Raw genomic sequence first — 12,411 nt, 5'->3', positions numbered from 1 at the left:
TGATTGGTTTCCATTTTAGTTAGCTAACAAGAAGGAGGAGAGACTACTGAAATTAAGGATGGCATTTAAGATGAATTATAGGAAGCATTTCACAATTCAGCATATAACCAAGTTGTAGAATTTAGATCTCACTTAAAGGAAAGATTACTGTTGCTAGCTTTAAAGGAGACTGGATGCTAACGGTATGAATATTTATGTATTTGCAGCTAGGCTGGAGCTGTATAATGGTAAGCAGATCTCATGCTTCAGTGCATAGACTGATTGCCTATAGGAGTCAAGAAGAGCTTCCTTTCCCTACTGCACAGCAACTAAGGGTAGTTTGCATTGGTTACTGTCTTCTTTCTCTAAATCATCAGATATTGATGAGGATGGGCCAACATTGCTAGTTTAGCAAAATGTATGGTCTATGTATTTTTATAATTTCTTGCACCATTCCATTTTTTATCAGTTACCTCTAAGTGCCATGGAGAAGCCTTAACTAAAAGAACACTCTTTTTAGTTACAGAAATATAAACAAGTACTATTTAATTAGAAAGAAGGACAATTTTCACCCAAAGTCCTAGTACACAGATTCAATGAGATTAAAATGTAGGTATGTTTCATCTCAGGTCTTTTGCTTCTGTATGATATTGATTATGTAATCTTGCCTTCTAGTTCTTTCTTTTGCCTTATACTATCATATATATTTCCCCGTTAATTACATTTGCCAATTAATACCATTTAAGATAAATATATAGTAGTTTAAGTGGCTATAACACAGTTAACTTAATCATTCATTTATAGTACAGCATTTAAGTTCTTATTTTTTTCTACCATAAAAAAATTTCTATGAACACCTTTGTTCATAAAGCTTCCTCTGTGCTTTGGATTATTTCCCTTGGGATACAGCTAAGTGAAATTACTGCTTTAAATGGCATAAACATTTTAAAGATGCTTACAATAACTTGTATACATCAAACTGCATTCCAAATACAAGCAATATACATCAAATTGCATTCCAAATACGACCAATGTATACTGCCACAGCAATGAGTAAATTATCTCTGTACCACACTGTGGCCAATTTTCAGTATGGTCATCTAAGTATATCTTTCAAAATTTGATTTAAAAATTGATATTCAGTAGTTTTAATCTGCACTTAAATAATAAGATGCATAACTGAATTACCTTGTCTTATTCACTTTGGTATCCCTATAGCTTGCAAAGTGTATGGTAAAAGCAAGTGTTTAATACATGCTTGTTGGATAAATACATAAATTAAAAACTACTGATTTTTAGTGTTTTCTTGCTGACTTTTTATCTGTTAATTTTTTATAAACTATTACCCTTTGTTCATCATAAGTACTACAAATTTCTCCCAGATTATCATTCCATGTTGATGCCATTTCTGACACATGGAATTTTAGACCTAACATGTTAAGTCTATGAATCTTATCCTTTTTGGTTAACTTAATCACACTAGAGGTTTAATAAGCAATCCTTACTACTTTCCACTAGTTTTTTACGGTGTGACATTCTTAATATCATTTCTCTATAGTAATTCATACAAAAATTATTTAAGTGCCATTTAAACACAAAATACTCCATTTTAAAGATATATATGTCATGCTCTTTCATACACAATTTATTTATGAGCATGGGTTTCAAAGTTCATTCTAGGAAAGTAGAATTTCAGTTTTCTAATTATGCATTCCTTCAGTCCAGGCCATCAGCAGACAGATAGGAACCTTCACAGATGGGTAAGGCTGAACTGATAAGATCTACTGAGAAGGAAGTAAAAGAGAGAGGAGTGCTACCAGCATCTCCATTACTTCAAATCCTGGTTTAGGTGGATTAGGCATCTCCTTTTCACCAGGTATTTTCTATCACCTTCCCCATCCCACAACCAAAAGGGGTTGTTTCTAAAGGCAAACATGTGAAAGTGAAAAAAACAAAGTGTACTATGATATCAAAGGGACAAATGAACTTTGGAAATGATATTATATATGGCTCATATAACAAGAAAAATTATTTCAAAGTTTAGGACATTTACAAACAGGCACATTTATATCAGAATATAACATTTAAAATAATCAACTGACTTCTACCATAAAAATTTCCTTTGTATTTACTCGAAGTTTTAATAACTACAGTGTGTGCCAGGAATTCACGAAACAGGGGATTTCTATTAGCTTGAAGGCTACATAATCAATGCTGTAAAGGCACTTCTCTTAGTGAATAAATGATGAAGTTTTACCAGAAAAATGCAGAGTCAACAGAAATATTCAACAAAATACATAGCTAAGAATGATCCTGGAATTAAATGAGGACTTTCATATTTTATAAATATTAAAAACTAAAGAGATGATAGGGGTTGGCTACAGATATCTAATTTTTGACTCGTATTTTCTAGAAACTTTAGAACTGAGATTTTGTTACACCTGTCTACTTGGAGTTTATTACTGTTGATAATCAAGAGTACTGCAATGTAAATGTGTATTATTTCCTCAATATAGACAACAATTCTTATTACTCTGCTAAATGATGTTACAGAAACACTTCCACAAGTATTTAAGGATACATTTATAAAAATGCTTCTAATTATGAATATTTAAGAACTTCCTCCCATCCATCAATGGGAGGAAGCTTACAAAATATGGCATCTTTTACATCAGCATTAAAAAGAATCAAATTGATCAGTATGTATTAATGAGAAATATGTTTTCTAAGTAATAAAGCAAACTACAGACCAATGTTAAATGCACATGTGTGCACACACACATACACACACACACACACAGACTATAACCTCTGACAGGATGCGTGTCAAACTTTTCACAAGACATGAGAGAGGAGACTGATGTTTTACATTTTTGTAATGTCTAAACTGTTTTATTTAATCAACATAGTCTACTCTCATAATTTAAAACTATCTATTCATATTTGGTAAAATAAAAAATATATACATATGTAAATATACATATTTATCTGTGTATCTTTCAGAGAGGTTAGAAGTATTCTAACATCATCATGTGCTTATACTTTCCTATAAATCTAAGGACCATCAATGTGACCTCTATGACTAACTTAACTGGATGACTTTTTCATTGAAGAGGCAACAGCACTGATTTATTACTTCATACAAATGCATTTAGAGTATCTCAGTAGCAGGTATATATTAACTTTTGTGCAGTTTCCATTGCAAATATGCTCTTCACAAAACCACACTATCTTCAAATGCTATGAAAGAAAATCCAGGCTGCTGACTCTACAGCTTCACTTCTGAAACAAACTTCCTGTTGCATTAAACCAGTACAAACACTGATTATAAAAATGTAAAACCATTCTAAGTATTGTGGGTACGAAAAAGCCAGAAATGTTTCAAGTCGTCTGGTATGTTACTATTTGGAGTAAATAAAAGCTCATGATGATGAATTGTATTTTGGTTATCCTGGTGTTGATTAACAATAACAAATAATAGGTGTTGGAAGTTTGAAGGGGTCTATTCTTTGCTACCTGAATTCTGTGCATCTGAGAAATGAGGAAAGCAGAAGGGATGCCAAGATGTCATGTTTGCTACTAATACAGCAGACACTAAAGAATGTGGCTTGTATCTACACGCAAAGGGTTTACTACTAATACTGAATCCAGAATTAGACTAACCTAACTCACACCATTAAAGGCAGATGCCAAAAGCTCTCTCCCATGAAGTCCTACCACTGTGAAACTCAAGGGATAGAGGAGCAGAGTAGAACACACACTGTGAGGCAGGCCAGACTCTAAAGAGATAAGGCAAAGAAAGGAGCTGGTCTTCAGTTTATCCTTCCAAACTCAACAATCAGACTGAATCACTCCTCTCTACCTTAGAATAAGAAAGAAGGAGTTTTGGGGGAATGGCTAGGAGAGCTAAACCAGCAAAGTTTTTTCTACATAGAAGAAAACAATCAGGAGCGGGAAGAAGAATTCCATGTGGCTATCCCAGTGGTTAATATATACCATGTGTTTGCAAAGAATATTGAAAATACATGAGGAACTTCTATCTTCTTTGTAGTAAAAGTTTTTAAAAATGTAGATGTACTCACTGGAACAAATATTTATTAAACACTATGTGCCCTTGACTATGTTAGATGCAGACACTGACAGAAAAATTAACAAGAAGTAGAGGGAGTTCCCAGTTCAGTGGGAGAGACTGATACTTTGTACAGAGCTTGGCCTAGAGTAGGTATTCCCCTGGAGAAGGAAATGGCAATGCCCTCCAGTATTCTTGCCTGGAGAATCCCATGGACAGAGGAGCCTGGTCGGCTACAGTCCATGGGGTCGCAAAGAGTCGGACACAACTGACTGGCTAAACTCAGCATACAATAGTAAACAAAGTAGGTAAGATCTTTCCCCTTATTGAGCATATGGTGAGTGATGAGACAAACATGAATAAAGTAAAGCACATAAATGTGTAATTACAAAATGGATTCTGTGTTAGAAAGGAAAAAAATACAGTGTGTTATTAGGAAAAATAACAGGTTATAATATGATCACAGGGAACCTTCCCTGAGGAAATAGTTCAATGGAGCTCTAAAGGATAAGGTATGTCCCATCAGGTAGGAGACATAAAGCAAGGGGCAATCTGATAACCTGAGGAGAAAGAAAGGCATAGATAAAGGTCTTAGGTGGAAGAAAGCCTGGATTGCTTGAGGGAGCAGAGTGAGCAGGGAACCATCAGTCAGTCAGTTCAGTCACTCAGTCATGTCCAACTCTTTGTGACCCCATGGACTGCAGCATGCCAGGCTTCCCTGTCCATCACCAACTCCCTAAGCCTACTCAAACTCATGTTCAGCGCATTGGTGATGCCATCCAACCATCTCATCCTCTGTCATCCCCTTCTTCTCCTGCCTTTAATCTTTTCCAATGAGTCGGTTCTTTGCATCAGGTGGCCAAAGTATTGGAGTTTCAGCTTCACCACCAGTCCTTCCAATGAACATTCAGGACTTTAGGATTTCCTTTAGGATTGACTGGTTGGATCTTCTTGCAGTCCAAGGGACTCTCAAGAGTCTTCTTCAACACCACAGTTCAAAAGCATCAATTCTCTAGCGCTCAGCTTTCTTTATAGTCCAGCTCTCACATCCACACATGACTACTGAAAAAACCATAGCTTTGACTAGATGGACCTCTGTTGGTAACCGTAGTTGGGAAAAACATCTGGGAGGTGGTCATATACCATATGGTGACAAGGCATGAGCTTTAGGTTGTATTATGTTCATTATGAAAGCACAAATGATTTTAATAAGGGAAATTATGCAACTCAATTTACAATGCAATGGTAGCAAGAGTGGATGAGGGAAAAGCAGAAGAGAGATTGTTACTGGGATCCAGGGAAGAGAGACAAGTGGCTAGAAATCGGATGTTAGCCGTGGAGAGAGAAGTGGAAGGATTCAAGAAATGTTTTGGAGGCAAAAGCAACAAAACTTGGTGATGGGCTGGGATAGGGTGGAAATGATTTGTGAACACATCAAACACACCTGCTACATTTCATGCCAAAAGCTCAGCCTCTCTGCACCAGTGCCAAATCGAATCATGAAGACAAGAGTTTGGGGTAAAGTAGAAAAGAATAAATTTATTGTTTTGCCAAGTAAAGGGGGACGCAGCAGACTCCTGCTCTTGAAAACTATGTATCCCAGTCTGGGGGGGTTTGATGAGGAGTTTTATGGCAGGAGTTCAAGGGTAGGCTTGCTGACAAAATTAGGGTATATGCAGGGCTTGCACTCTTTTACTCATTTAGAATCTCCTAATCTTGAGGAGCTTCTCTAGTCCCTTTAATCTTGCCTCAGGTGGTTTCTTGGCTACTCCTCTCTTGATTAGCAACTGTTCAAACCTGTCATTTGGAACTCAGGGAAGGCCATGGAGGTTGGAGCCTTGCCTATAAGAAAGTGAAAGGAAAGTGAAAATGAAGTCACTCAGTCGTGTCTGACTCTTTGCAACCCCATGGACTGTCGCCTATCAGGCTCCTCCGTCCATGGGATTTTCCAGGCAAGAGTGCTGGAGTGGATTGCCATTTCCTTCTCCAGGGGAACTTCCCGACCCACGAATCGAACCCGGGTCTCCCGCATTGCAGGCAGATGCTTTACCATCTGAGATACCAGGGAAGCCTATAACAAGAGGGAGACAAAAAGACTTCTGTGCCCAGGTGCCCCACAGGGTCCTTCTTGGTTTCACATTTTGGGTTTGAGCCATTCCCAGGAAAAATGCCATGTGAGCTATGCCTTGAGGACTAAATCAGATTTTAGCTAATGGAAAAGAAAAAGAAAGATACAGAGGTGTGAAGTCCTCTGGCATATTTGGAAATGCACAAATAGTATTCTGACGAGCTAGTAGAATAGAGTATGTGACAGAAATGCAGGGAGATAACATAAGTTATACTTTTGTTTTTCTTTGATTATATTACATTATTGAAAGAGGTCAAAGAGAAGAGTGAAAAAGCTGGCTTAAAACTCCATCAAAAATCTAAGATCATGGAATCCAATTCCATCATGTCGTGGCAAATAGAAGGGAAAAAAGTAGAAGCAGTGACAGACTTTATTTTCTTGGGCTCCAAAATTACTGTGGACAGTAACTGCAGCCATGAAATTAAAAGACACTTATTCCTTGGAAGGAAAGCTATGACAAACCTAGACACAGGATTAAGAAGCAGAGACATCACTTTGCTGACAAAGGTCCATACAGTCAAAGCTATGGTTTTTCTAGTAGTCATGCACGGATGTGAAAGTTGGTCCATTAAGAAGGCTGAGCACCAAAGAATTGTTGCTTTTGAATTGTGGTATTGGAGAAGACTCTTGAGAGTCTCTTGGACTGCAAGGAGATCAAGCCAGTCAATCCTACAGGAAATCAACCCTGAATATTGATTGGAAGAACTGTTGTTAAAGCGGAAGCTCCCATACTTCGGCCACTTGATGTGAAGAGTCGACTCAGTGTAAAAGACCCTGATGATGGGAAAGATGGAGGGCAGGAGGAGAAGAGGGTAACACAGGATGAGATGGTTGGAAGGCATCACCGACTTAATGGAAATGAATTTGAGCAAACTCTGGGAGACAGTGGAGGACAGAGGAGCCTGGCTTGCTACAGTCCATGGGTTTGCAAAGAGTCAGACATGACTTGGCAACTGAACAAAATAACAATAATTAAATTGTTGAGAATTCAGCTGGATCTTAGGAAGGAGGGATTAGTGACAGGGATTTAAAAATTATCTATAGATGATAACTAAAACTTTAGACCAGATGGGACAAGCCATGCAGAGTACAAAATAAAAATCTAATCAATAACTAGCTTTCAGGAAGTCTCTTCATTAAAAGGACAGAAAAAAAATGAGAAAGAAGCTTGAAAGGCATGAAATCCATATGGATAATAAGTACAAATGAAATCATAAGTAATTATACAATTATAATTATGTATAATAATTTAGAGTATTTACTGTGTACTAAGCACTGCTTTAAGGGCTTTATATATATATATATATATATATACACACACACATATTAAGTCATTTAATTTTTATTATAATCTTGTGAGGTGGTTACCATTATTAACTTCATTTGATAGATGTAGAGAATGAGTCACAGACATGTCAAATTGCTTGTCTGGGGTCACCAACCTAGTAAATAGCAAAGCTGGGATTCAAAGGGTTTGTAACCTTAATCTCTATGCTACTGCCTCTTGAGACCCTGAGGTTTATCACTTCTGTCCTCCCCAGACTATGTGAAAAACACTAGCTTGATCAGTTATAAAGTTCTCAGGAATGCTTCTTAGAAATTAACCCAACCTCTAGTTTAGGTGTTAAGCATAGCAATATTCTGTAAGTTAGTTGCGTTAACGTGTTAATTAATGATCCCATACTCTTCACAACAGAATCTTTTAAATAAACGAATACAATTTATAAATAGTGAAAGATTAACTAAAGCAGAGATCATTAAAATATTATGAATATAAAGTTCTGGTTCTCTTCATTAATGAATGGCATTAAGTCCAATAAACAACCTGAACGTGGCAGATTAACTTTAAAAAACTTAAACTTTATAATCATTATAAAAGAATTTCAATAATGTAGACAATAAAATAGGTATCAAAATTTTTCTAATTCTAAAAAGCAGAAACAATAAGCTCATAGAAATGAAGTATTAATTTTTTGCAATTGCTTTCTTACTGCCTAAAGTTTAATAAAATTAGAAGTACAATGATAAAAACCTTAAAAAGAAGACTGATTCTGAACTGGGGACAATTGCGCCCACCTGTCTCTGCCCAGGGGACATTCGGTAATATCTGGAGACATTTTTGGTTTGTAACAACTGGGGGTGAGTAGTGCTACTGGCATCTAGTTGGTAGAGACCAGGAATGCTAATAAACATCTTACACTGCATGGGACAGCTCTCCCACAACAGAACATCCTGGCCCAAAATCTCAACAGTGCCAAGTCTGAGAAACCCTGTTACAAAAACAGTATCTATACCGATAGCAGTTAAATCAGAAAATTTAAGATAAAGGTCATTACTATAGAATTCAGTATACATTTGAACACAGAAATGAAAAAGATTCTATTCTAAAATTTAGGGGTAAAATCTACTTAATATTAGTCTTAATGATGTTCAATAAATGTCATATCATTTCTTGCTACCAGTATTAGCTCCTTGTTATTTTGCTATTTATAAGACTGATGGCGCTCTTTTTCAAAATCTCTATACTTAGTACTTTGACTCTGCTCTTCATACTTGAAATCATTTTTATGGAACATACCAGAAGGGAAACTAAGCTACACATTTTAAAGAATTTAAAGTGGGAACTGATAAATACTGGCATTTCATTCAGTAACTGCTAAAATGCAAAGAATGGACTAGGCATATTAACTGGTGTTTCTTTCTACCCAAATTTCCTGTCACCATCTCTGAAGGAGAAGGCCCTCTTAATAGACTTTGAGTGTTTAATTTTAAACCAGGGAAAACTTTTATGACTGACGGATAAACCCACAAAACTGGAGTTCATACTGGAAGCCTTTCACTATGAACTATGATGATACCAGTGGGCATGACCATTTTTAAAAGTGTAAAAAAAATCAATGAGCAGACTGTCATTACAGAAACTCATTCTATATCAAACATATCACCCAAGAGATTGATATTTCATGCTTATAAAACTTAACATAAAATTAAATTGCAAATATTTTCTCACAATCTACTAAAATTATGGCCTAAGGCAATACACTGCTAATATGAAGCATTTGTTCAGCTCTAGTGGACATATTTCCTATATGATTTATGTGAAAGAAGGCTTCATTTGCCTCTTCATAGATTCAGTAATGAGGTTTCTGTTTCTTACATGAAACCTAGAAAGTATAGGAAGCTCTTTAAAATTAAGCCAGCAAATGTTAACACTGAATTATTAAGAAATAACAATGAAATTAATAAACTGGGGGAGATGTACTCCTTTGGTATATAACTATGTCATTTCAGACCTCAGCCATTCTTTCATTATCTAAATACACAGAAAACATCTAAATATTCCATAAAGAAAATATATTTTCAAATCTTTAGGTACAAAACCAGAAGCACAGATTTTAAGTAAAGTAGACTGTAATTTTTTTCCCCCTGAAATCTAGAAGGACCAAAAAAGATAATTTCAGTCATTTCACTCCAAAAACTTAGGGATAATAGAAAAAAGAGTTGTGGAAATGATTCTACATTTTATCTTTTAGGATGTGAATAACTCAAGAGTTCTTGAGGAATAGGAAACGATAAGACTGATTTCAGTATTATCAACCTGATACAATTTAAAACTTATGTGTTTTTAACCAGTAACGCATTTGCTTATTAACATATTTCAGAATGATCTTGAAATAATTATGCATTTGGCTTTATGTTGAAATCTACTTGACAACTTTAAAAATTACCAGATTTATATCAAAGTATAATAGGCAATTCTTACCTTAAGCATTCAGCATCATTTTGAGGTTTTTCATTGATTTTTATTTTTTCTGCCTCTAGATATTTAGTAGTACAAATGGCTCCATTTTTTTTATCTTCAAAACCTAAACAATTAAGACAATTCTTATACTCTTTAAAAAATTAAATATAAAGGTTATCTTTCTTCATTCATAAGAACAATGCTCTAAATTTCGGTGTTTTGTGTAAAATACATGTACTAATGATTTTTATTTTTCTACTTTAATGTAGCATTTAAAGGCACAAAAAAAGATCTTAAAATTTATGAAATTAAAAATACCAGATTCAACACATCAATTTAGTGCTTTACCTATTCCTTTTTCACATCAAAAAAAATCCCCTTTTTACATCACCTATATCTCAATGAGTAAATACATTTTGAAAGAATAATATTAACCTATAATAGAGAAGACTCTTGTGAGCCCCTTGGACTGCAAGATCAAACCAGTCAATCCTAAATGAAATCAACCCTGAATATTCACTGGAATGACTGATGCTGAAGATGAAACTTTAATACTTTGGCCACCTGATATGAACTGACTCACTGGAAAAGACCTTGATGCTAGGAAAGACTGAAGGCAAAAGCAGAAGGGGGCAGCAGAGGATGAGATAGATAGATAGCATCACTGGCTCAAAGAACATGAATTGAGCGGACTCCAGGAGATGGTGAAGGGTAGGAGGGCCTAGTGTGCCACAGTCCATGGAGTCACAAAGAGTCGGACACAACAACTTAGCAACTGAACAACAAATGATAGATATATAACTATATTCATCAGCAAAGACTCATATATGTAATACCTTTAAGCTTTCTCTGCAAAGTAAATAATTCTTGTATTAATTCACTCTTTTGTCTCTGAAGTTCATTTAACAGGTCACTATCATGTTCCATTGACTTCATTTCTAGAAATAAATATGCAAAAAAAACACATTTTAACTATTTTTGGCTTTGCCTTATGTCTGTCAAGAATGATTAACTCTTTCTTGTGTAGTAAAAATGTAAGCAATGTAGGGTCAATATACTTTTGGGAGTACTGCTTAACAATATTCGATATTTCAATCCATCAGCTTGAGATGACTTTCCATTTATTTAGGTCTCCTTTAACTTCTTTCAACAATGTTTTTTGTGGTTTTTGTATACAAGTCTTAAACTTTTGTTAAATGTGTTTTACTCTTTTTTGATTGCAAACTGAATGTTAATTTTCAAATTGTCCATTTGGCTTGTATATATTGATCTAATAACCTGCCACCTTCCCTGAACTTGTTTATTAGCTCAAATAGTTCTCCTATGGATTCCTTAGGATTTCCATACACAAGATCATGCTATGTTCAAATAGAGATAGTTTTACTACTTCATTTTCAATCTAGATGTCTCGTATTTCTTTTTCTTGCCTGATTGCCCAGGCTAAAATCTCTAGTAAAATGCTGGATACAAATACTAGGAGTGGATGAATATCTTCATCTTTTCCCGATTTTAGATGAGAAATTCTCATTCCTTCATCATAAATAAGATTCACCATGGTTTTTCAAAGATACTCTTCATCAGGTTGAGAATGGTCCCTTTTATGTCTACGTTATTGACTGTGTTTATCATGAAAGGGTGTTGGATCTTGCCAAATGATTTTCTGAATTTTTTACTATTTTATATCTTTTATTTATCTCTATTATACTCATGGTCCTGAATATTTTTATAATATCAATTTTAAAAGTCTTTCTCTGTGAATTTCATTATCTCTGTGATTTCTGGAGATGTTTCTATTGACCTAATTTCCTTTTTGGTATGAGATACAATTTCTTTTTCACAGATACAGTGATTTTTGGTTGGATACCAGACATTTTGTTTACTATTTTGTTGATGTTTGAATTTTGCTCTCTTCCCCTCAAGCATGTTGATACCTGCTTATTTAGCATGCAGTTAGGTAACATAATTAGGTTCAAACCGTGCTTTTAAGATTTAGAGTGTATCCAGAGTAGCCTTAGGTCGAAGGCTAATTGAATCCTACTATTAAGGCAGGATTCTTCTGTTTAATGAGCTCTTTCTATTCTTAAAGGATGGAACATGAATGTCTCTCAGTCTTGTGTGAGCTCACAGAATTGTTGACCTTATGATTCCCCAGCAGTTTTTCTTTATTCAGTCTAGAGGACTTTCCCCTATGTATGCAAAGAATAATATATAGCCAAAGACTCAAAGCAACCTCTATGAAGATTTCTGGAGGTTTTGTCTGTGCAGTTCTTTCCTCTCAGTACGTTGTCCTGAAAATTTCAACTAACTCAGCCTCCCTGAACTCCAGTCTTTGTATCCTCGACTCATTCATGCCACTGTGTTTTGTTTAAGTTCCCTCTCTCACTCCTGTTGTCAAAAAACTGTAACCAGGTATAAGCTTAGGTAATCATGCCTCATGTGTTTTCCTTCTCTTAGGAATCATAGCCTTGGACAGTTTCTTGTCCTTAATATCTA

The 12,411-nt window shown here is 35.3% G+C and overlaps 1 protein-coding gene across 1 annotated transcript in view; it reads right to left on the bottom strand.

Moving 5' to 3' along the window:
- CCDC172 (coiled-coil domain containing 172) overlaps nt 1–12,411 on the bottom strand; it is a 104,902-nt gene that overhangs the window by 57,669 nt on the left and 34,822 nt on the right. Inside the window, exons 6-7 of the mRNA XM_027960411.3 lie at nt 10,755–10,856; nt 9,940–10,042 (exon numbers count right to left, since the gene is read on the bottom strand). Coding sequence (XP_027816212.2) covers nt 9,940–10,042; nt 10,755–10,856 — 205 coding nt within the window. The remainder of the gene's footprint in view (nt 1–9,939; nt 10,043–10,754; nt 10,857–12,411) is intronic.

The sequence above is a fragment of the Ovis aries genome, chromosome 22, assembly GCF_016772045.2.
Source record: "Ovis aries strain OAR_USU_Benz2616 breed Rambouillet chromosome 22, ARS-UI_Ramb_v3.0, whole genome shotgun sequence".
NCBI classification, from domain to species: Eukaryota; Metazoa; Chordata; class Mammalia; order Artiodactyla; family Bovidae; genus Ovis; species Ovis aries.
Note: the sequence above shows the minus strand (reverse complement) of the source record. Positions and strands in the feature narration are given on the sequence as shown.